We start from the raw sequence: 24,539 nt of genomic DNA, 5'->3' as shown, positions 1-24,539 counted from the left end.
ACACAGCAGGCAGGTGACAGGGCTTGGATTCAGAGCTGGTGGTTTGGCTCCGGAGCCCACACCCTGAACAACAGCACTGTGTTGACAGTGGCCGGCACCAAACATGCCCTTAGTGATGGAGAATTACAAGGTGGCATCCCGGAACTCAGGGAAGTCACTTGACTGGTTTGGAGGGCTTTGGAGTGGGACCCAGCTGTGATGGAGCCCCCAGCATGCTGCTTTGACCTGCGTGCCTCAAGGCCACAGAAGATTTTGCCTCTCTCAGCCTCACCTATGAAATCGGTACAAAAACACCATCCTTGGAGTTCCCTGGTGGTCCAGTGGTTACGACTCCACGCTTCCACTGCAGGGGACATGGGTTCGATCCCTGGTCGGGGAAGTTCTGCATGCCACGCAACGCGGCCAAAACAAAAACAAAAACCCATCCTTACCTCGTGGGATTTTGGGGAGGATTCGTAAAGTAGCTTCTTAATAAACATTAGCTGTGAATCACATGAGCCCAGTTTGAGAAGGAAAGAGGAGAGAGATTTTCCTGGCTACCCCTCTCCCTAATGTGTATTCACAAATTCCCGGAATTTGTCCTGCTCAGCTTTTTGTCCATCTGTAATCAGTTTCTTATTCAGTATTTCTAGATTGAACATGTTCTGTATTCATCCTGTGTTTACTAGCCACTTCCTCATGGGCTTGTTTCTCTCTGGCCCTCAGTTTCCTCGTCAATAAAATGAGGAGTGTCTGGTCCTACCTCCTTCTAGAACTGTGGTGAGGAGTAAGTCAATTGACATTTGTATCTAGAACAGTGTCTCACAGGTGATAAGTGGTCAACAAAAGGTAGCTGTTATTACTATTATTTGTTTCTGGCTGCCCTCCCATGGCGGGCAGGGCCCTTCCCTGGGAGCCCAGATGTCTAGGAGTTGCTCAGTGACTATTTGTTGACTGACTGGTCCCATTGTTTTCTTCTTTTTGAAATCTGAAGTCAGGGCCGCCAGGTGAAACATAAGGCACTACTTTCCTCTTAATGGTTGCAGATGTCTCTGTGGGTGGTGTATTGACAGAAGGTTAGACCTGCGTGGCAGCTCGCTGGAAGTTTCTTTACCCCCAGGGTTTCTCAACATCGGGTGCTGTTGACATTTCCTGGGCCTGATCATTCTCCGGGGCGGGGGGCTCTCCTGGGCACCGTGGGGTGTTCAACAGCATCTCTGCCTGTACCGATGCCAGTAGCAACCTCTCTCTCTTTGTCTAGGGGTGACAACCGAAAATGTCTCCAGACATTGCGAAGTGTCCCCTGGAGGGGACCGGGTTGAGAACCACTGTTTTTCACCGTTCTAGACACCTGAGCCCCTTAAAAGTAGCACCTGATTAATGCGGGGGCGGGGTGGGGGGATGTTCTGAATTCCTTCTGCTTGCCGGGGGTTTGGGGATGCCGACGTGGTCCCTGGCATGTAGTGAGAGTCCCATAGATCTTGTTATCATCCGTTTCTCCCCATAGTCATTTAAAAATACCTTAAATAGTTAAATACGTGACAGGGATCAGAAAGAATTCAAAGAGGAGTTCAGTGTTGGCTGATTTCCTGGATGTTCCTCCAGGCCTTTGCAAACCCAGAACCCACGCAGCTCCTATTTCTTTTCACCCAGGTTCTATTTCTGGCCTTTTTTCACTTGGATTTTGCCCCAGGCCAGTACATAAAGACGTGATTCCTTCTCTATTTCATTTTATGGCTGCGCGTCAGTCCCCTATGGATGACATTGAAGTTACTTCCCATCTTTGGCTTCCATCTAAGGTGTGTTGCAAGGGCTGTGCTAATCCGTCCTTGCGTGCACTCTTAAGCCTGGGGACCTCCGTATCCAGGTGATGTTAAGCATCCTTTTGACCAGGGTAATTTGGGTGACATTCTGGGCCTACAAATCTTTGCTTTCTCAAAAAAAGGCCATGAGGTGACTGGAGGGCCGGTCCCTTCTTCCCTGGTGTCTTCCTAGAGAATGTTCTTAGTCTTCGTTAAGGTGACTTTTAGAGAGGCCAGACCCCGCCCAGGGCGTGTGGAGAACGTTGCCTGGTTATGAGCGGCAGCACTTCTTCTTCCATCTGCCCCCTTCCCTGCAGCCTCTTCATCCCCCTTTCTTCTCCAGCCCGCTTTGCTGCTTCAGCTGCTGCTGGCAGTCTTTTTGTTTTTGAACTGTCCCTCTGATGCTGTAACTCCCTATTGCAATTTGAAAGCCACCCACCAGCACCTGAACTTTGCAGAACCTGAGCTGAGTCCCTGCAGCCTAGATAATAATGCACATGGGCTTCAGCCACTAGAATCAGCTCCTCCAGCGAGCTTGCTCCTCCGCCAGCTACCGTAAAGGCCAAAGGCAACTGGTTTCTCCACATTTTCTTTGTGGTGATTTGGCAGAGTTTTCAGGGCCTCAGATATGTACACAACGTCGGATGCAAGCCTTCTGGGCCTGGACCTGCTGAACGCGTGGGTGGGGTGCAGCGGTTTTTCTTGTAGGGAGTTAGGCCCGGCCTCCCCCTCTCTGTGAAGACCGAGAGAGAGCTTGGCATTCTGGAACCAGGAAATTCCTGTTGAGATGTCGTCGTTTTTTCCAGAGGGCTTCATCCCAGCTGAGGGAGGTGCAGGGAGAAAGGGCTACGTGGTGGCAATTGCCTCTAGATGTTGAGGCCTAAACAGTGAATTCATTTGTAAATCAGCCTCTTCTCCCTCGTTGGAAGCAATTTCTGTCTTGCCTGGAGAGTTTGGAAGTTTATCTTTTACATATGAATGTGCCCATTAATCACCACTTCTGCATTACTGGGAGGGAGGGAGAGAGAGAGAGAGAGAGAGAGAGAGAGAGGGAAGTCGGGGGGAGGCGGAGAGAGAGAGGAAGGGATGGGGAGGGGGAGGGGGAGAAAAAGGGGGAGGGGAGGGGAGAGGGAGATTGAGTCTGTGTGTGTACTGTGGGAAGATGGTTTTCTCATTGCTGGGAGAGGCACATCAGAACTAAAGATAATTGGAAACAATTATTTCAAAACACCTTCAGAATGCAGACCATCCCAACTTCATCCCCCACCTCCACCCGCCTTCTGGTCTGTGCACTCCGGCGAGTAGAACCACTGCAGCTCGTTGTGTTTATCCACATCAGCGAAATAAATGGCTCTTCGGTGCTCGCGCTGAAGATCTTCAGCTCAGCCGAGCCGCCGTCTGCCGAGGGTGGTAAATTAGAGCCGAAAGCCCAGGGACGCGAAGGCACGTCGCCGGGCCTCGGGCTGCCTGATTGCAGGGAGGTGAGGCTGTCCTGGCCGCGCTGGTCAGCCTGGTAAGTGGTGACTCTTAGCCTGTCGGCTGTGCTGCTTCCTCCTCCCCCTGGGAGAGGCTGCTGAGGTTCCGGAAGCAGGAACGTGTGCCGTGTGGGAGCCTCAGTTCTCTTTAAAAGAGAGGCTAGGCCCTCAGAACAGCAGAGCTTTCTCGATGGCAGGTAAGCGCCCCATCCCAGGGTTACCTGCCCCTCGCTTGCTTGGCCTCTGCGGTACCCGGCTTCCTGGTACGGTGACATGTCCTCCAAGTTGAGAGTGACCCTCTTCCTCCCACTGCCTCATCTCCATTCCAGCCCTTCTTTTCCTGATCTGGAAGTTCACAGTCACACGCGGGAGACCTTTTAGGAGCCCAGCTTAGGCCAGTGCAGCCTTTCCCCGGGGAGGCCCAGGCTGCGGCCCCGTCTTCCAGAGTCTGTGGGTCCAGGAGATGCACCGAGTCAGCAAACTATTCGCCTGAGAGTTTCTGTCGCTTACGTGTTCCTTGTGGCTTGGACGTTGTCTGTGACAAGAAAAAGGATGTGCTCTCCCCACCCCCATGCTTTGCTCCCGGTTCCTCTCCTTTTCTGGTCCCGGGCCTGGAGGACATTCCGGGCTTTTGTTTCATTAGGATGTAATTACTGGCTGGAGAGGGCCCTAAGATTCCTGGGGAGGGAGGTCTGTTAAGGTACCCGCTCTGTGTCTTTGGGAAACGCCTTGAAATGATGCACTGCGCTAGGCTCTGCTGCTCCTGGAGAGCAGCGTGTGGTCACATTTGGGGGAGGCCGTGGCGAGGGCTGGCAGTTACCCCGCGTGTCCTCGTGGCCGAGCCCGCACAGGCCTCTGCCCCTGCCTTGGCCGTTACAGGAGGAAACCTAGGCTTTGCGTGGTCCGGTGGACGTGGAGAAATCGTGCCCTGGGCTGATTCCCAGCTCCACTTTCTATAGGCTGGCGTTTCCGTAACTGAAGCTGTGGCATTGATTTAACACGCACTTCGGAGAACTCAGCTCTGCTTTTGGAGAGGGATGGTGGTGGAGGAGGCAGAGGGGAAAGAGGAGGAGGAAGAGGAATGTGTGTGGCTTGAAAAAAAAAAAAACAGCTGCTGTTTATTGAGTGCTTCCTCTCTGCCAGGTATTACACTAAGAGCATCACATGAATTAACTCGTTTAATCTGTGGATATCTCCACGGGGTACCACCATCTCCATGTGACGGAAGGAAGACCAGAGGCACAGAGAGGTTAAAGAGCTTGCAGGGTGGCAGCAGGACTAGGTCCTGACCACTCTGTATCCTCTGCCACCTGGCCTGACTTCACTGTAGGGTGACCACTTGACTGTCCATCTCCAGTCAACCAGTGGGTGGTCACCCTACTTCCATGGCCTTGGCTGCTGGTTCGGGCCTGTTGACCAAGAGTCTTTTCATTCAGCCCCTGTCGATCTTGCCATTGACCTCATCAAGGAAATTTAACACCCACAAAAACACACCACAGGGCCGGTCCTCCAGGCCCTGGAGTGCAGGGGAAGTGCCTGGCCTTCAGCTGGGGCCCGTTCTCTCTCCGGAGGAGACAATTCCCTGTAACTGGTGTGTCATTTCCTAGACTCTGGAGAAGGGCGAGTGCTGTGACTCAGGCGCCGGATGTGAGTGGGGGTGGGGTGTGCCTGGCCTGGATGGATGGACACTGGGAAGCAGTGTTGGAGGAGGGGAGATGGCCGCGCAGCCCCCCAGCCTGTTCTGTGGTGTAGACCAGCCTGTGGTGCCACCAGTGAAGGTCGGGAGGTGAATCTGCTCCCTGGGAAGCGCCTTTGGGAGAAAACTTGCATCATCAGCAAGTGACACACCATGATTTTCCACTTTTCTCCCGGTTCCTGGAGCTCTCCAATCCCCACAGCCCACACCGTCTGCAGCTGGAAAGGAAAAAGGCAAAATGAGAGTGTACTCCTAAAACATTTTGAGACCCTGAATTAGGAAGTCTTTGGGCTGCAGAGCTGAGACAGACCTCTCCCTGGGGTGAGGCCACCCATTGGGCCTTCGGAGCCGCACTGCCTGGGTTCAGATCCCAGCCCGGCTACTTGTGTGATCTTGGGTGGGTGACTTAGAGGGAAGGACGTGAAAGGCATTTTGAACAGGGTCTGGTGCATTGTGTGCAATACAAGAACATCTTAGTTGTTAATACCCGCGGCTCAGGAAAGCTAAGAGGCTGGGTTATCTTGAAGGAAGGCGTCCCTTAGGTCAAGGGACATCTAGGAAGGCCCGAGCGGGATTATTTCTGACCTATCACAAGGCACAGGTTCAGGGAGGATGTCATCACATGCTTGGTTCCTAAATACCCAGTAGACCTCGCCCTATTATTAAGATTTCAGTGAAATGGCACGGGAGGGGAAAATTCTGCTGCTTCCTGCTCCATGCCAAGCTGTTTTCCTGAGTCACTGCTCTGGCCTTTTCTTCTCGACCGCTCTACTCCCTTGCCCACGTTAACTCCTTCAGAACCGGACTTATTTTGGGATGGAGGGGGTGGGCCAGCCCTGTAGAATCCCAGGTCCTGCTACTTGCCAGGAGGGTCTTTCAGATCAAGGGTGAACCGTTTCCCTGGTGATTCACTGTACAGTGGCTGTGTGTCCTCATTCACGTTTATACATGAAATGCACTTAGATAGAAATATGTACCTGTCAGAATTAAATCATTAAAGAGGGGAGGAAAGAAAACCCCACAAAACCTTTGACTCAGCTTTCTGGAAAAGGTCCTCAAGGCAGCTTTGTTACCATGACTACAGCAAGGTTCCCACCCACCATTCTATCACCAGCAGAGGCCTAGCCTCCTTTGGAGTGGGTAGGTTTTTAAGTTAGAATGCTGGCCTGCTGTCTCATATCTGGGAAGGACGCTGAATCCAGCCAGCATTTCTCAATTTTTCTCCCTAAGAGGCTTCAGTGGAAGCCTCTGCTGTTGACAGATGTGTCTGTTGTGGAATCTATTAAATTTCTACCCCTTGGATACAGCCACTGAACGCTCATTAACTCTGGAGGGAGTCGGTGTGTTTGTAACCAGCAGTGGAATTGGGGTTTTTCTCTTTTGCTCAGACTAGAGGGTTGGGGACCCTCTTAGGTATGGGCAGCCTTGGGGCAGACCCCTCCTCTCACTGCTGCCCTTTCGTTTCCTGGTGGCCTTAGGTAACACTGTCTCCTTAGCGCTCAATGGCTTATGAGTATATTCATTTCTAGGGATCCCGCCGCCCCGCTTTCACACGGAATTAAAGAATTGCAAAGTTAAAAGAGACTTTACGATCCTCTGGCCCTGTAGTTTTTTAATCTTTACAGTTGATGTCTCCTGTGAGAAGGTGAAGTAGGCTATGGCCCCTCTTCCCAAGAAACTGCATCCACGTACAGAACCTTGGCATGTGGATCATGGGGCCCTGAAGCATTTTCATGGGCTCCAGGTAAGAACTGGTCTGTTCCTTTTCTCCATCTCTCCTCCCATTTTACAGATGTGTCCCTGGGGTCATGTGTTTAGCTGTTTTCATTCTTTGTCCTTGCCTCCTTGCTTGGCGTTCGCTTCCTGGGTTCTGAACCAACCCTACAGGTAGCGATGAGGAAGGAGAGGGGGTGAGCAGGAATCTCTAGGCTGGAGAACTCACACTCCATCCCCCACACATACACCCTAGAGCATCTCGAATTAGTGTGCACCTTAATCCTCCAGATGGCTGGTTAAACCCCTTGATCACTGGGTCCTATTCCAGTTTCTGATTCTGTAGATCTGGCCTGGAGCCTGAGAATGCGCATTTCTAGCAAATTCGTAGGTGATACTGCTGCTGCTTGTGTGAGCACAGCACTTGGGGAACCATCATCCTAGGAGATCTCAGCCACAGGTGAATGACTTACACTGCAGTGGGAGGAGCTGGAGACCTTTCTGGCCCCAGGGGTTGACCAGGTGTGGGCTGGGCTGTGGGATTCGTCCACTGTGCCCCATGCTCCAGCTCTGTGGTGCTCCAGGAGGCTAGTACCACTCCTGGGAGGGATTGGGAAGTATGTGAGGCACTTTTGGTTGTCACAGTGTTTGGAAGCATCAATGGCAGTCGGTGGGAGGGGGCCGAGGTTGTCCTGGCAACGAGGAGGAGCCGTCCCTGCCAAAATCCACTAGTGCTCCGTTGAGAAACATCGACACACTACAGTTGACCCTTGAAGAAGACGTGTTGGAACTGCTCTGATCCACTTACACGTGGATTTTTTTCAGTAAATAGAGTATCTGTGTTTTCATTTGACCAATCTTTTAAGTGTAGGGGAAAGTTTGTGTTTGATTACAGACCACAGTATGTGGAATCACAAAAATCTAGGGTTTGAGTCCTGATTCTGTCCAGACTGCTTCGGCTTCCCGCCCTTGGGTGAGTCCTTTATCAGTTCCTTTGTTTTTGAGCCAGAGATAGCAGTATGTGGATTTTTCGACTGTGTGGAGGTCGAAGCCCAAACCCCTGTGTTGTTCAAGGGTCAGCATTACTTGTTTTTTCCCCTGAATTTGTTCCTAGCTTTCCACTGGCCTGACGTTGCTCACGTGCTCTCTTTCAAAATCTGTCCACAAACGGAATAATACATGTGAAATCAAAACCTTGGCCCAATGGCTTTCCCTTTTTGCCTGGCTGGGGTGCCATTTCTTCTGGGACACATCTCCTCTGAGCCCCCAAAACGCTTTTCTTAAATGCCCATCCTCTGACACTTGAGCAGAGTTACTTGGGTTTGTCAGATCCACGTAGAACAAATCCCAAACTCCTTCCTGGGGTCTGCACGCTCAGGCTGATCAGCCCCAAGTTTGTCCATTTGGCGACATCTTTTATCCTGAATCAGGTCTCTGTCATTTGCTCATTACTGGCGTTGGTTTGCACCTGCTGCTTTTTTATGTGACGCTGAACCTTCTAAATATTTCCTTTTTAAGATAAAGTAGTCCAGGCACATGATAAATAAGGGCACATGGTGGAAAATAATCCCTTCCCCACCCTTTGCAAGCTCTCCTCCCCTGAGGCAACCACCGGTCTCCATTAAGAGCTTGTATTTCTTGTGTTCAACCAGGAATATTTTAATGGCTTATGTAAATTAAGAATATATATAAAACATCTTTTTCAAAAAAAATTCAAAAAAGGAAAAAATAGAAGGCAAAATAAAACAAAGATAAAGACAAAAAAAAGAGAAAGACAAAACCCCCATATTTCTTGGGCTGTGTGTGTTAGTCTGTTAATGGTGCTAGACATGCATTGCTTTTTTTTTTTTTTGATAAATTTATTTTATTTCTGGCTACGTTGGTTCTTCGTTGCTGCACGCAGGCTTTCTCTAGTTGCGGCGAGCGGGGGCTACCCTTCATTGCGGTGTGCGAGCTTCTCATTGCGGTGGCTTCTCTTTGTTTCAGAGCACGGGCTCTAGGCACGCGGGCTCAGTAGTTGTGGCTCGCAGGCTCTAGAGCACAGGCTCAGTAGTTGTGGTACATGGGCTTAGCTGCTCTGTGGCATGTGGGATCTTCCCAGACCAGTGCTTGAACCCGTGTCCCCTGCATTGGCAGGTGGATTGTTAACCACTGTGCCACCAGCGAAGTCCCAATACCATACTGTTTTGATTACTGTGGCTTTGTAGTATAATCTGAAGTCAGGGAGCGTGATTCCTCCAGCGCTGTTCTTCTTTCTTAAGATCGTTTTGGCTATTCGGGGTCTTTCGTGTTCCCATACAAATTTTAAAATTACTTGTTCTAGTTCTGTGAAGAATGCCCTTGGTATTTTCATGTGTTGCTCTTTTAACCTGATGCAGAAGCTTGGAGATTGTCATACATCAGTTTGTCTAGAGGTGCCTCATTCTTCTTCATGGCTGTATCCCGCAGTATGTTATCAGGCCAGCTCCCAGTTTGTGGACACGTAAGTCCTTTCTAGTCTTAAATATAACACACAGTGCTGCAGTTGAATCATCTTGCATGTGCTTTGCTGCACTGTGACCATGTCTATAGAACGTGCTTCTAGGAGGAGATGGTTGAGTCAAAGACCCTATAGAAAAAGTGAGAGTTTTTACATATGGTGGGGAAGTGGGCTGAGGATCCCTGTGGGAATGAGAGGAGGTGCTCTCTGGGGAAACTTGCCAATCCCAGGCTGCATCTTTGTAGTGCATTTTCCCACTAACTAGCTGTTGTGTGCTGCTGAGACAACCCTTTGGGTTCTCCAGGCCGCTGTTTTGATGTCTGTGGGATGGTCCCCTGACTCTGGGGTCTCTTCTCCCTCAAGGTGTCTGTGGTTAGCATTTAATTTCCTCTCGGGGCTGTGTCGCAGTGCAGCAACCTGAACATTTGTTCAGGATTTTCCTGCAGTCCGCCTGGTGAGCCTGGGGAATTCCCTTGTGTAGATTGGATTTGGCAAAAGTGGTCCATTGTCTTTATGAGCCTGCTGGAGGATGCTCCAGCTTTCAGTCAAAAGTAAACCACTAGGAGGCCTTGCATGTGGCCATCTTGGACCCTGTTGATCTGCCCCAGCAGCTCCTGTCCAGACAAAGGGCTGTGACACATAGCACAGCCTGCGTGCTGGGACTTGCCTGAGAGGTAACCCTGGACAGGGAAGGTCATCAGACCATCTTTGCGGATAGTCATCTTTCCGGACTCCGCATGGACTCCGCATCCCGTCTCATCACCTGTGCTCTCGGCATAGCTTTCTCCTCTTTTGGTGCCTGTAGCTTTCATTCCTCAAGGACAGAAGGTGCCCCTGGGCATTCCATTGTATCCTCCCTAAGCTAACAGGGCAGCCATCTGGCATGGAATGGATTCAAATCCTCGCAGGTGAAGATTGGATGGTGGTGGAAGTGTATGTGTTTCAATGAGATGCTGGGAGAATAAAGCTAGAAAGGAATGGATTGATTGACAAGGGTGGGGATTGATTGACAAGGGTGGGGTTGGCATTTTTCAGATGAGAATCGGGTGAGAATGTAGTTTGCGTTGATCTCTTTGGAGGAGAGTCGGAAACATGATGCCTACTGGTGCCTGGGCCGCGGGGACTCTGGTGGGTGGGGTATATTTTTTTTACGCAGTTATACTTTTTTTAACCTGTTAAACATGAATAAATGTTGTTTTCCACCACGAAGTATGTTTGCCTTCATTTTCTTGACGTGTGTGGCCTTCTTTTCTTGGTCTGTTTTTTATGGTTTCCTGCTTTCGCCATCAGGCATGGGTGTGTGACAGCTCACGGCAGCTGGGTCATGGCCTCGTCAACAGGGACACAGTAGGGAAGGGTGGGGACTGTGACAAAATGGGGGGCATTTTCCCATCTAAAAAGTGGCTGGCTGGTATTCAGCTCTATCTGGTCCCATAAGACCCTGCAGGCCCTGTTTTTTTTTTTTTTTTTTTTAAATAGAAGCCCCAAATCTAGGGTATTATTTGAAGTTTCTTGATTTTTATATTTTGGCAGCGAATTAAAATTTTTACAGAAATGTTACGTCGGCTAAAGAAAGACCGACTGACCTCTGAGACAGGCAGTGAAGATGGGGGGTGGGGGGGAAGTATATTCTAGGAGGAAGGTCACTAAAATGGCATTAGGTTTGGGGACAAAATGGGTTGTGTCCCTAACACCCCCTTCCCGCGGGGCCTCGTTCTCCCCGATTGCTTTAAAATATGTGGTCCTGTGTGTCTCTTTCAGATCCTGGCTCCACAGAGAGAACAGCCCAGAAAAGAAAGTTCCCCAGCCCTCCGCATTCCTCCAATGGCCACTCGCCACAGGACACATCAACAAGCCCCATTAAAAAGAAAAAGAAACCCGGCTTACTGAACAATAACAATAAAGAGCAGGTAAAAGGCCACTGGGAATGGCGTCCACACCTGGGGGACAGAGGCTGTCGTTTTTCTAACCGCCGGTGTGCTTGGCATTTAGCAAGCTGCCTTGCTCCGGCTGTCATTTGCATAGGACAAGAAGGGCAGCTCAAAGTGGGCCTGTGCAGAAATTTCCAGTGGGTTTTTCAGATCTCTCTGGGGGACAAGGGCAGTGACCCAGATAAGATACCGTGCTCTAGGATTTGGGGATTTTCCTTGGATTTCTTTTCCCACACGTTAGGACTGTTTGCCCATGTGGCCTGAGGGTGTTGCCCTCCTAGGCTGTGCCCGTAGGACAGTGCCGAGCTCTGCCTGGAGGTGGTTGTGTGGCTAAGGCATGCTCCCTTCTGGTCTCAATTTTCTCATCTGTAAAAGAATGGGTTTAGGTCTGTGGTGAGAGACAGCTGCCCTCCTACCCACTGCCCACTGCGACTTGGGTACTTGGTCACTATGCACCCTTCTCAGAGTGCACAGTCTCTGGCAGACTCCACCCTCCCTCAGCAGCCAGGACCAGTCAACTAGATGCAAAAATCTATGCCATCTTGGATCTTGTCTTAGGAACCTTCTAGCTCTAAAATTCTCTGCTGCAGGCTAGCTACTCTTCTGACTTAAAAAAATGAGAGGTGTTTTAGTGGACTATGAGGTCAGGTCTCCTAGCGTTGGAGGAAACAGGATGCCCAGCAGGTCTGATACCTTTTCGGCGGGGATTCATCGGGATGTATTCATCGATTTGTGCAGATTATGGATGCCGAAGTGGGCCCTGGGGATTTGAGGTTGAATAAAAAACAAGATTGTTGCTTTCATGGGAAGAAACCTAGCAATGGTTAAATGACCAGGACTGTGAGAGGGGGACATTTCTGTGCGTGAATCTATTTTCTCTCTCAGAATTACATAGTGAAGTGCCAGCTCTGCTGCTGCCTTGAGGCTGTGGGCAAGTTAACCTCTTTGTGCCTTGTCTTCTCATTTACTGAAATGGGAATAATGATCTTAGTGCTACCAAACTTGCAGGGCTGTTGTGAAGAGGAATTGAGCTAAGTGACATAAATAATAATAATTAAAGTTAAGCCAGGGCTTCCCTGGTGGTGCCGTGGTTGAGAATCCGCCTGCCAATGCAGGGGACACGGGTTCGAGCCCTGGTCTGGGAAGATCCCACAAGCCGCAGAGAAACTAAGCCCGTGAGCCACAACTACTGAGCCCGTGAGCCACAACTGCTGAGCCCACGTGCCACAACTACTGAGCCCACATGCCACAACTGCTGAAGCCCACGCGCCTAGAGCCTGTGCTCCGCAGTGAGAGAAACCACCGCAATGAGAAGCCCGTGCACTGCAACGAAGAGCAGCCCCCACTCGCCACAACTAGTGAAAGCCTGTGCACAGCAATGAAGACCCAACGCAGCCAAAAATAAAATAAATTAAAAAAAAAAAAAAAAAAAAAAGAAGTTAAGCCGGAGTCTACATTAAGAGGAATAATCACCCAGACTATCTGTGAAATAATTAATAATTAAACGACAGCTGTGGAAGTGTTCTAGGCCTGCACTGTACAGCGGGATAGTCACAAGCCATGTGTGGCCACTGAGCATTTGCAAAAGTGGCGGATGTGCCTGAGGAACTGAATTTTTAATAAATTTAAGTGGCCACCTCTGGTTTGTAGCTTCTGCGTTGAATAGCCCAGATTTAATGAATTGGGAATCCTATTATAGGAGGAAAAACTGGTGAGTTCTAAGTAAACTTCTGGGAGGAATTGCAATTTGAAAAAACATGTATAATAATAGTGTTGGTGAGAATAATACTAAAAGCAGAACTTACAGTGTGCCCATCCTGTTGTAAGCCTTTTTCTGCGTTACTGTTTATAATGATGCTGTGAGGAAGGGCTGCAGTTGTGTCCATTTTACTGATGAAAACACAGAGGTTCAGAGAGGTTAAGTCACCTCCCCAAGGCCTCACAGTGAGTAAGAAGCTTACATCTGCCTGGCTGGCTTGAAGCCGGTGACCACCCACCCCTGTCACCCGGGAGCCATCCCATAGCTGTCGAGCTTGAAGACTAAGAAAGAAACATGAAGGCTATAAATAATCCTCAAACCTTAATTTACGGCAAACCGTCTCTTACCAGTTCCCGTAAGTCATGAAGCAGATGTTGTCCCCCTTGGACAGAGACAGTCTCCTAGTGGCTCCTCTGTGTGTGTGCACACATGCACTCGTGCTTTGTGACTTCCTCCTGTCCTTTTAAGAATTGGCTCACATAAAAAAAAAAAAAAAAAAAAGAAAAAGAAGACATTAAGAAAAACAAAGAATTGGCTCACATCTCTCTCTCTAGAAACTAATCAACTGTTAGGCAGTTCACACATTTTCTTCTCTCCCTTCCTCATCCACGTGTTCATACCACTTGTATAGCACTTAAGCCTCGTGACCACAATGGTGTGTTTGTAAATCTCTGTCCCCCTCTGGTAGGAGCCTCAGAAAGTGGTCAGTGTCCAGTGGCTGCTTTCGCCCCAGCGTTGGACACAGGGCGGGAGCTCATGAATACAGAATGCACTGTGGATGTGGAACAGAGCAGGGCTGACCGGACACAGGGCACAGTTATGCTTCTGAAGATGATTCTCCTATCTGCAGTACTGATAGAAGTTAACGGAGCCATGGCTCTGGAGGGAAGGGCTCCAGACCTGGAGACCTGACTCTTTCCTGTCCCGCTGCATCTGGGAAACTCACTGTGGGACCTTGTCAGTTGCTTTCCCATTTCCGAGCTTCAGTTACCTTGCAAAATAGGGTTTGGACTAGAAACATTCTAAGGTTGATTGTAGGTTTTTGTTTTTCACATCTAAAACTCCCTGGGGCTGAATGGCCAGGAGTTGGCAAAAGAGAAATAGCCTTTAACTGTAAAGAAAAGAAATTCCTGACCCTTGACCCCATAATTCATTCCAGCTTGTAGTGTTTGCATAGAAGGGGGCACCCTCCCTCAAGCACAGTCTGTTTTCCTAAGAGAAACTGAAATCTTTAAAAAAAATTCTTCTGGGCATGTTTTTCTTTTCTTCTCTTCCCTTTCCCTTTTCTTTCCTCTTTTAGATTATAGAATTGAAAAAAATTATGGAATTAAAAGCAAAATGTACGTCTGCATATGCCGGGTTTTACCAACATAATTTCTGTTAGTCACCAACATTTGAAGATCATGAGATTTCAAATAACAACTTGTATTTCTGGGTTCCTATAAAAACTCAGAAAAATCCAGCAATAGCAGGAGCTGAGTAGAGCCTGCTCTATAGACATGGGGCCTGTGTGCTCTAGTTTTCCGCACTCCCCACCCCTCCCTTATGTGGCATACCCTGCCAGCTTTGCTTATTCCTTCTGCCTCTGGTCTTAGGCGTTCACGTTCTTTTGATTTTTGGTATACATCAAGAGTCTCCACCCCCTTCTTGTTTTTCTTTACTCTAAAAAGAAAGCCGGGCTTCCCTGGTGGCGCAGTGGTTGAGAATCTGCCTGCTAATGCAGGGGACACGGGTTCGAGCCCTGGTCTGGGAAGATCCCACATGCCACGGAGCAGCTGGGCCCGTGAGCCACAATTGCTGAGCCTGCGCGTCTGGAGCCTGTGCCCCGCGACGGGAGGGGCCGCGATAGAGAAAGGCCCGCGCACCGCGATGAAGGGCGGTCCCCGCACCGCGATGAAGAGTGGCCCCCGCTTGCCGCAACTGGAGAAAGCCCTCGCACGAACCGAAGACTCAACACAGCCAAAAATAAATAAATAAATAAATAAATAAGAAAATCAAAAAAAAAAAAAAAAAAAAATAAAAAAAAAATAAAAAGAAAGCCATTCTAGCGTAATTACCACCACCCCCCCCAACCCCCCGTATTTTTCCATTTTTGGTAGAGACGTTTTATTATGAAGTGGAGATACGGGTTTTTTTTTTAAACTCACATCACTCTGTTATTGGTCAAATTAGTCATACAATCAACAACTGGGTCATTCCATCATTGGATGACTTGAATAACTTTTTTTATTTTTTAATACAGCAGGTTCTTAGTAGTCATGCATTTTATACACATCAGTGTATACATGTCAATCCCAATCGCCCAATTCATCACACCACCACCCCCATCCCCCGCCGCTTTCCCCCCTTGGTGTCCATGTTTGTTCTCTACATCCGTGTCTCTGTTTCTGCCCTGCAAACTCATTCATCTGTACCATTTTTCTACGTTCCACATATATGCGTTAATATACGACATTTGTTTTTCTCTTTCTGACTTAACTTCACTCTGTGTAACAGTCTCTAGATCTATCCATGTCTCTACAAATGACTCAATTTCGTTCCTTTTTATGGGTGAGTAGTATTCCATTGTATATATATGTACCACATCTTCTTTATCCATTCGTCTGTCGATGGGCATTTAGGTTGCTTGCATGACCTGGCTATTGTAAATAGTGCTGCAATGAACATTGGGGTGCCTGTGTCTTTTTGAATTATGGGTTTCTCTGGGTATATGCCCAGTAGTGGGATTGCTGGGTCATCTGGTAATTCTGTTTTTAGTTTTTTAAGGAACCTCCATACTGTTCTCCATAGTGGCTGTATCAATTTACATTCCCACCAACAGTGCAAGAGGGTTCCCTTTTCTCCACACCCTCTCCAGCATTTGTTGTTTGTAGATTTTCTGATGATGCCCTTTCTAACTGGTGTGAGGTGATACCTCACTGTAGTTTTGATTTGCATTTCTCTAATAATTAGTGATGTTGAGCAGCTTTTCATGTGCTTCCTGGCCATCTGTATCTCTTCTTTGGAGAAATGTCTATTTAGATCTTCTGCCCATTTTTGGATTGGGTTGTTTGTTTTTTTGATGTTGAGCTGCATGAGCTGTTTATATATTTTGGAGATGAATCCTTTGTCCGTTGATTTAAGGTTTCACCCATTTTTCATATATTGGGAATTCATTACTTTTAGGGGAATTTTAAGAAGAGGTTTAGAACACACTTTATTTTTAGAGGAAAGAGTATTCTGAGGTTTATAATTAATTTTTTTTAAAAATTATTTATTTTTGGCTGTGTTGGGTCTTCGTTGCTACGCGCGGGCTTTCTCTAGTTGCAGCGAGCGGGGGCTACTCTTAAGTTGCGGTGCGCGGGCTTCTCATTGCGGTGGCTTCTCTTGTTGCTCTAGGCACGCGGGCTTCAGTAGTTGTGGCATGTGGGCTCAGTAGTTGTGGTGCACAGGCTTAGTTGCTCCGCGGCACGTGGGATCTTCCCGGACCAGGGCTTGAACCTGTGTCCCCTGCATTGGCAGGCGGATTCTTAACCACTGCGCCACCAGGGAAGTCCTATAATTAATTTTTTACAGCCTTTTTGTCTAGTGATTTTACCTCTTAGGAAAGGTTTGAAAACATATAGGTGCTTTTTTCTTAGGACTGCCTGTGGGGGACATCCCAAAGCCTGGAAGGGTGCTTCTGGCATTGTGTGGAGGAGGGTCAGGTTGCTAAATGTCCTACGGTAGATGCGGCAAGAAATACCTTGTCCCAAGTGACATTGGCCCTTTACTGTAAAATACCAATCTCATTTGTAGTTCTTGGGACATTTTGAGTTTGAGTCCTTTTGGGAGGTTCCCCCTCCCCTCCCCTCCCCTCCCTCCTTCTATCCCTCTTTTCTTTACTTCTTTTCTTTCCTTTTCTTTCTCATTAAAGGATCGAACAATAATCTGCTAACGGATTTGTGCAAAATGGCCTTAGGTGTACCTTTGATTGAGTACGGCACAGAAATGACAGGGCCCCTCTTGCCTCCTCTGAGTGCAGGGGTATACGTACTATAAAGAGGTGGGCCAGGACTTATTTTGCTGGGCCTATGCATTGTCTTAAAAACTGGGACATTTCACAGGAGTTCCTTGTTGGGTGGGGGCAGTGTATTAACAGCTGAGACAGGTCAGGGGACAGACAGCAGGATTGCCTGCTTTTCCCTGAGGCCAGGCAGCCCCGTGGTGTGTGTCTGCCTGGGGGCCTTGATCACTGGAGCTGAGAGCCCTGAAGCCGGGCACGTGCTCTGCCCTTCCCGCCATCTCGCCAGCACTGAGGCTGAGTGCCAGCACCATCCTCACACTCCAGGGCTAAGCAGTCTTTCTTTATTTTGCAGTCCTTGTGCTTTTATCAAATGCAGGAGAATGCAGGCCAGAACTAGGACTGTATTCATTCATCTGTGTTCCCTATGTGGCCCCAGAAGGAATTTGAGTCTGTGGTCCTCTCCCCCCAGCCCCTGGTGCCCCAGACATGTACCCTGTGCTCACACACAGCCCCAGCACCCATCCTCTGGTTTTCGCAGACCAGGTGCGGCCCAGAGCCTGTTTCTGTAAATAAAGTTTACTGGAACAAAGCCACGTCCACTCAGTGACATCTCATCTGCAGTCGGTTCTGCTCTCCTTTGACAAGAGTTGAGTCATTGCAGTAGAGACCACACGACCTGCAAAGCTTCAACTGTTTACTTACTATCTTTATAGAATCCTTTTATAGGGAAAGTTTGCTGGCTCCTGGTGTAGACTGAGGTGTTCCAGAAGTGAACGAACAAGCCTGTCTATTTCTCGTTAAGCCGGCCTGTGGAAGAAGCAGGGAATGTGAACATGTGTGCTCACAGCCTGCAGTTAATCTCATAGCAACACGGGTTGTAACCTGCTTGCCTTACTAGCAGGCTGGGAACGCACCTTGTGCATGTGAGGGAGAAAAATCATAAACTCATTCTACCTGAAAGGATTTGCCTTTCCTTTTTTAAATGTTCCGTATTTGTTATCAGATTATTTTTACGGAGCTGGAAACACAAGCAGTAGAGAAGGCAGGTATCTGATTGACAAGGCGATTACCAGGCAGCTAGTTCTCAGCAACAGCTGCTGTTCGGGAAAGGATGAAACTCCTGAAAAGAGTAAGGGACAACCTGGCCCTCCCTCCTCATGGTCCTCCCAGGAACGCCCACCCCTGGCCAGGTGAGGGTAAGGGGCAGGGACAGAGGGCGGGGGAAGCTTCTCAAGTGGCAATGCCCCGGCTTCTATTAGATGGAAAAGACTTAGGTTGCCGGCTAGGGAGCTGAGCTGTCATATTCGATTCTTCTAGTTTCATTTAGGTCTTAATGACTCTTCCTATCCTATTATTAACTTACTGAAAGGAAGTTGGGCCCTGAAATACAGCTTACAGCTATCTTGCAAAAGCCACAAAGCATCCTGGAAGACCCCACTCAGGTTAGAAATAGTTCTGCTTGCTTGATATGTACAGTTTATCTTTCAATGGGCGTTCCTCCCCCTCCCCCTTGCCCCCCTTAACATTCTCCCCCATAGAAACTCAAACAACCATTTTCCTAGGCAGACAGCAGATCCTCTACATGGATGGCTGTCAACTGAAGGCAGTTTTGCCCCCGCCCAGGGCCATTGGGCAATGTCTGGAGACATTTTTGGTTGTCATAATTTTGTGCATGGGGGGTAGGGGGGCTGCCACCGGCATCTAGCCAAGGATGATGCTACACGTCCTACAGTGTACAGGACAGCTCCCTGCAACAAAGAATTTTCTGGCCCAAGATGTCATATGAATTGAGAACTCCTTGCTCTAGATGCTGTTATCTTTTTATGTCCCCTCTATTCTGTTTCTAGCTGTCTTCCGAATTTTCAGATTTTTTTTTTCCTCTCCAGCTTTTTGCATTAAGCAGAAGTTATTATTATTTTAAAAAAAGTTTTATTGGAGTATAGTTGATTTACAATGTTGTGTTAGTTTCAGGTGTACAGCAAAGTGAATCAGTTCTGCATATACATATATCCACTCTTTTTTAGATTCTTTTCCCATATAGGCCATTACGGAGTATTGAGTAGAGAGTTCCCTGTGCTGTACGGTAGGTCCTTATTAGTTATCTATTTTATATATAGTAGTAGTGTGTATATGTCAATCCCAATCTCCCAATTTATCGCCCTCCGCCCCTTACCCCCTGGTAACCATAAGTTTGTTTAAGCAGAAGTTATTTTGGATTTCAGAGAATGTTCTGTGAGGGGTCACTTAATCATCAGAATCTCTTCTGCATCCAGCATCATCTTTTGTGGGGCACAGGGACGAGAGAAAGTGCTCAGAGACCTGGGTGGGAGTCCTTGCTCTGGGCTTGGGAGTCAGATAAGTCTTTTTAACCTAGTTTTCTCATCTGTCTAGTAAGACTAAGTGGTATCTCCCCTGAGTACCTCTCTGGGTGATGGTGAGGACAAAATGAAGATGATGTGTGTGACAGTATGTTGAAAAACGTAACGTGGAAGGAATAGCGTAACGATGATGTTAATTCTCTGGAAACCAAGGAGAGCGCTCTATTTTAAATGTTGAACTGAAACAGGGCAGTAACCAGGCTCAAGAATTGTGCAATTGCCCTTATAAGTCGTAGCTGTTTTCTTAGTAGAAATGAGAGTCGGGAGGCTTAGAAGGATTGGTTCACAAAGATCTGCTAAATAAGCGTCTGTAAGGCTCTTTATCAAGGAAGGTGGAAGTAGCAGGCATTTTGAGAACATTAAAACTTCATAATAAAAACCAGGAGCGAGACGGGTGCCTGCAATCTTGGTCACTCTTCCCTGTTATCCTGGGGGTCCTAGTCAGTAAAATAAGGAAAACAGAAAAGTGATGTAAAAATATTACACACGGACAGACAAAACTAATGTTACTTAGAGACGGTAAGATTTTTAATCAATAAACTACCAAAAGTGTTTATATATGAGGTCAGTATTAAAAATCTAACAGCGCTTCTATATAGCAACGATAACTTATTTAGAAACTGTAATTGGAAAAGGTCCTATTCACAGCAGCAACAAGAATTATGCAGCCCCTAACCAGTATATGAGATCTTTATGGAGGAAACTGTAATGTTTTACTGAAAGACAGGAAAAAGCTTGTCATACAAGGAGGTTTATTCAGAGGTAGGCCCTGTGGTTGTGGCTAAGCTGTTGTCCATGGAATCAAGGCTAAAGTGGGTTGAGTAGCTTTCTCAAGGTCACACAGCCCGTTACCAGGTCATTTTGACACTTACCGCCAGACTTTCTCATACTTGCTAAACAGGATTTCGTATTGGTTTCCAGTAGGCATTTTCCTAACGAGTTTCTTCTGAGAGGTTGTGCGAGTTCGGAGGGTGGCTCTGCTGGATTCTATAAGGTATCACTAGGGGACCATTTCTCTTGCTATTTTGGCCGTGAATTGGCCACCCCCCTGTCTCATCTTTCTGCCATTCTTCGTTCGTTCTCAGTAGGAGATGTGGCTTCTCTGCGAACACCAGGACTTAACCATGTTGGAGAATCATGGTTTTAGGAAAGCCTCTTGTTGGCTATTAAGTACTTTATGCATTGGGGGTAGACTTAAAAAAATGAATGATCATTTTTGGTGACTCATTTCCAATGGATCTATTCTCCAAAAGCCTGTTGTTGAAAGACTCCCAGGGCAAATTGCCATACTTTTCTTGGCTTTGTACGTTTAGACTTCCATATGTTGGACTTTTAACCGTATTAACAATATTTGTAATGGCGGCGCTGTGTTAAATGCACACATTATACGATCCCATTTAATTCCAGCCACAATTCAGTGATGTTAGTTATTATCATCTCCATTTTACAGATGAGAAAATTGAAGCTGAGGGGTTAAGAGACTTGCCCTGGGTCATGCAGCTGGTAGAGCTAAATTTGAACCCAGGTGTGCCTGGGTTGTAACCATTGTGCTGTCCTGCTAGGGCTGCCTGTTAACTCTTAGACACCAGCTTTTCAATCCATGGCCTCTTAAAATACAAGAAAGAAAAATAAATCTTAGTATCTAATGACCCGCAAACTCTGTATTAAGTAGAGTAACCCAAGATAGCTTTTTAATGAATGTGTGAAATGCTCTAATTTTCTTCTGTTGTTATTGATGTATTTGTTCAAATTCCTTTTGAGAATGCACATTTGTTTTGAAACCAAACCTGTCTTTCTTGCCTACATTTCAGTCAGAACTAAGACATGGTCCGTTTTACTATATGAAGCAGCCACTCACCACAGACCCTGTTGATGTTGTACCGCAGGATGGACGAAATGATTTCTACTGCTGGGTTTGTCACCGGGAAGGCCAAGTCCTTTGCTGTGAGCTCTGTCCCCGGGTTTATCACGCTAAGTGTCTGAGACTGACATCGGAACCAGAGGGGGACTGGTTTTGTCCTGAATGTGAGGTTAGTTCCTGCTGAATGAATGCATTGTCTGCCTCGTTTCCTCTCCTTTCATTTCTTCCTTTTATTTCAAAATTTTCAAATAATCTAAACACAAAGAAAAGAGAAGTTTCTTGCCTTCCATCTGCTCTATCCTGGTCACCCCCTTTTTTGGACCAACATAGACAACGGCCTTAGCACTTCAGCTCTTGGAAAGACAATTGCACTGATTTTTTTTTTTTTTGGCTGCACTGCGTGGCTTGTGGGATCTTAGTTCCCCTAGCAGGGATTGAACCCGCGCCCCCGGCAATGGGAGTCTGGAGTCTTAACCACTGGACCGCCAGGAAGGTCCCCTGCACTGAATATTGATTTTGATTCTTCATGGGTCTTTGGATCACTTTGAGATCTGCAGCCTTCTCTGATTCTCCTGTAATGAACATTCCAGAAGTTATAAACTTCTGACACTTTGTATGTTTTGAAAAGATCCCCAGCTGTTTTCTTCCTTCTTGGATGTTGTCTCCTGCTGCATCATTGAATTATCGGCAATAGCCAAGCTGGGAAGACGAGTGTTGGTTGTATGTCCCACGTGGTTGCCATCTGATGCTTTTATTCACGCAACAACTGTTTCTCCCGTGCCTATGAGGTACTAGGGGTTCAATAGTGAACAAAAAGAGGCCTGAATCCCATTCTTTTCAGGAGAAAAGGACAAAAACCACAATAAAGTTGTATACCGTGTGTTAGAAGAAGAATGTTCTAGAGAAAACGAATTGAAAGTGAGGAATAGGGAGTGAGGGGGGTGCAGACTGTTTCCATTTTAAATGACGAGGTCCAGGAAGTCCTCTTAAGATTTAGGAAGGACTTGAAGAAGGGAAGGAGTGAGCCGTGGGGCCATGGGAGATGGCCTTCCAGGCTGAGGGGGCTGCAGGTACAGAACCCAAGGGAGAAGCACACGGCATAGTGAAGGGAACGTGCATATTTCATTTGTAGCAAAGCCTGAACGCTCTTCATGAAAACAGTTATCATGGTTTCCACTTTTCTGAGGTGTCTTCTAGTCTCAGCAACTTCCAACTATGATGCTTTTTCAAAATGCTGAAAATAGGAATGTCATCTAGAAAACAAAAACAAAAACAAATTAAAAACAAAAACAGAGCTTCCCTGGTGGCGCAGTGGTTAAGAATCCGCCTGCCAATGCAGGGGACGCGCATTCGAGCCCTGGTCCAGGAAGATCCCACATGCCGCGGAGCAGCTAAGCCCGTGCGCCACAGCTACTGAGCCTGCGCTCTAGAGCCCGCGAGGCACAACTACAGAAGCCTGCGCGCCTAGAGTCTGTGCTCCACAACAAGAGAAGCTACCGCAATGAGAAGCCCGCGCACCACAACGAAGAGTAGCCCTCACTAACCGCAATTAGAGAAAGCCCGCGCGTAGCAACGAAGACCCAACACAGCCATAAATAAATAAATAGATAGATAGATTTATTTAAAAAAAACCCAAATAATGTCATCTACAAAATCCTTTAATATGGAATGTCACCTGGATTCAAAGGTATATTGGCATTAGATCTCAAACCCGAGGATGCTTTCTGTGTAGGAATTGGAAAGCTCTCCCAGCTATCGATAGTGGAGAAAAAAGCAAGCTTTAGGACAGTGTCAGTAGTACTGCTTTTGTGTAGTGGATGGAGCAAAAGAAATCTGTGGAAAGAAAGTAGAGGCCAGGTCAGTATGATGATGACATTTTAATGGTGTTCTGCCCCTAAAATTGCAAAAGGTGGTCACTGGTTTTCTTTGGGTTCCTATAGACAGACAGATTGCTCAGCAATGCCCTCCTGTTCAGAGCCTGACCTTATCCTGCATTTAATGTGGGAACTGGAACCTTCATTTATTTTCTTTTGTCTTGACCTTCCCTTCCCAATTGTTTAATAATTTTGCAGAGAAGATAGTGGCTCAGATAGGATGCTTTTGCTGTAAATAATAGATCTTGATGAAAGGCAGCTGAAACCAGAGAGATTTATTATCGTGTGTAGAAAGAACCCAGAGGCAGGGCTAGGCCAGCGTTTGTTCAGAGCCAGACTCTTTGCATTTCATTGATGAGGCAGTGTGTCCCTCATGGCCGTAAGGTGGCTGCTGGGTTTTATCACGTGTGACTAGATAACAATCCCTCTGAGAGGAGTGTCTCTTCTCAATCCGTTTTTATCAAGCAGAAGACTTTGCCCGTTTTTATCAAGCAGAAGACTTGGGGCTTCCCTGGTGGTGCAGTGGTTGAGAATCTTCCTGCTAATGCAGGGGACACGGGTTCGAGCCCTGGTCTGGGAAGATCCCACGTGCCACGGAGCAGCTAGGCCCGTGAGCCACAACTACTGAGCCTGCGCACCTGGAGCCTGTGCTCTGCAACAAGAGAGGCCACGATAGTGAGAAGCCCGCGCACCGCAATGAAGAGTGGCCCCCGCTTGCCGCAACTAGAGGAAGCCCTTGCACAGAAACGAAGACCCAACACAGCCAAAAAAATAAAAATAAAAAATAAATAAAATAATAATTAAAGGTGCTAATTAAAAAAAAAAAAAAGAAGACTTTGCCCATCAGCCTCCCGCTGACATGCCCTTGGCCTCATTGGTCAGGATTGGACCACCAGGCCCCACACAGGAAAGGCTCAAAAATGTTTGTTTGGTACTTTCAGTCTGTATTGTGGGAACTGGCCATTGCCAACCAGGAGGACGTGGCCAGGGCTGGGGGAGAAGAGGTGAATGACAGTTGAGCGGGTGACCCAAGTATTGAGTGTGGATAGTTACCTGGAAATGAACTGGAATTCAGACAGACAGGTGTTCTATGTCTAAGATTTAGAGTCCTGAATTTCTTCCAGTGGTGAATTGGTGAGGTGGTCAACTGGGAAGACCAGCTATTTCTGGCCCTGGTAGCTAAGCAGTGAGATCCGTGCGTCACAGACTGATTTCAGCTTATGAGCACCTCTTATGTTGCCCTTTTTCTCAACAAACAACCAGACATGCCTGGAAGTTCCTTTTGGAGGATCCGGAGATCTGAAAAATGGAAATGAAATCCAAATTAATTGGAGAAAACTTTTCTCAGCTCTCCCTACACAGATGGTTCAAGAGTGTTTCCTGATAGCATCTGATTTTACTATTTTTGTTGTTGCTGCTACCTAAGGATTCCGAAGCTCTTAGATCAAGTACCAGATTTACGTAGCAGAATCTGGTGTCAGACATGTCTTTGACGGGAATTTCTCTTACAAAGTGACATTTATTTCCCACAGAGATAGACAGCTAGACTGCTCCGTGGGTAATTTGCCGGAATGTCCTGAGTGGGTTCACATCAGTGGTGACGGAGA

At 47.5% G+C, this 24,539-nt stretch overlaps 1 protein-coding gene across 20 annotated transcripts in view; it reads left to right on the top strand.

The window, feature by feature from the left end:
- ZMYND8 (zinc finger MYND-type containing 8) overlaps positions 1–24,539 on the top strand; it is a 123,707-nt gene that overhangs the window by 27,638 nt on the left and 71,530 nt on the right. For 11 of the 20 annotated variants that reach the window (XM_057528724.1, XM_057528709.1, XM_057528713.1 and 8 more), the window contains 2 exons: positions 10,906–11,054; positions 21,009–21,227. In XM_057528724.1, coding sequence (XP_057384707.1) covers positions 10,906–11,054; positions 21,009–21,227 — 368 coding nt within the window. Of the gene's footprint in view, positions 1–2,947; positions 3,295–3,350; positions 3,454–10,905; positions 11,055–21,008; positions 21,228–24,539 lie in introns of those variants that run through there. The other 9 variants (XM_057528728.1, XM_057528718.1, XM_057528727.1 and 6 more) reach the window with 4 other exon arrangements.

This window comes from Balaenoptera acutorostrata, chromosome 15 (assembly GCF_949987535.1).
Source record: "Balaenoptera acutorostrata chromosome 15, mBalAcu1.1, whole genome shotgun sequence".
Classification (NCBI taxonomy): domain Eukaryota; kingdom Metazoa; phylum Chordata; class Mammalia; order Artiodactyla; family Balaenopteridae; genus Balaenoptera; species Balaenoptera acutorostrata.
The sequence above is the reverse complement of the archived record's forward strand: the minus strand, read 5'-3'. Positions and strand labels throughout refer to the sequence as shown.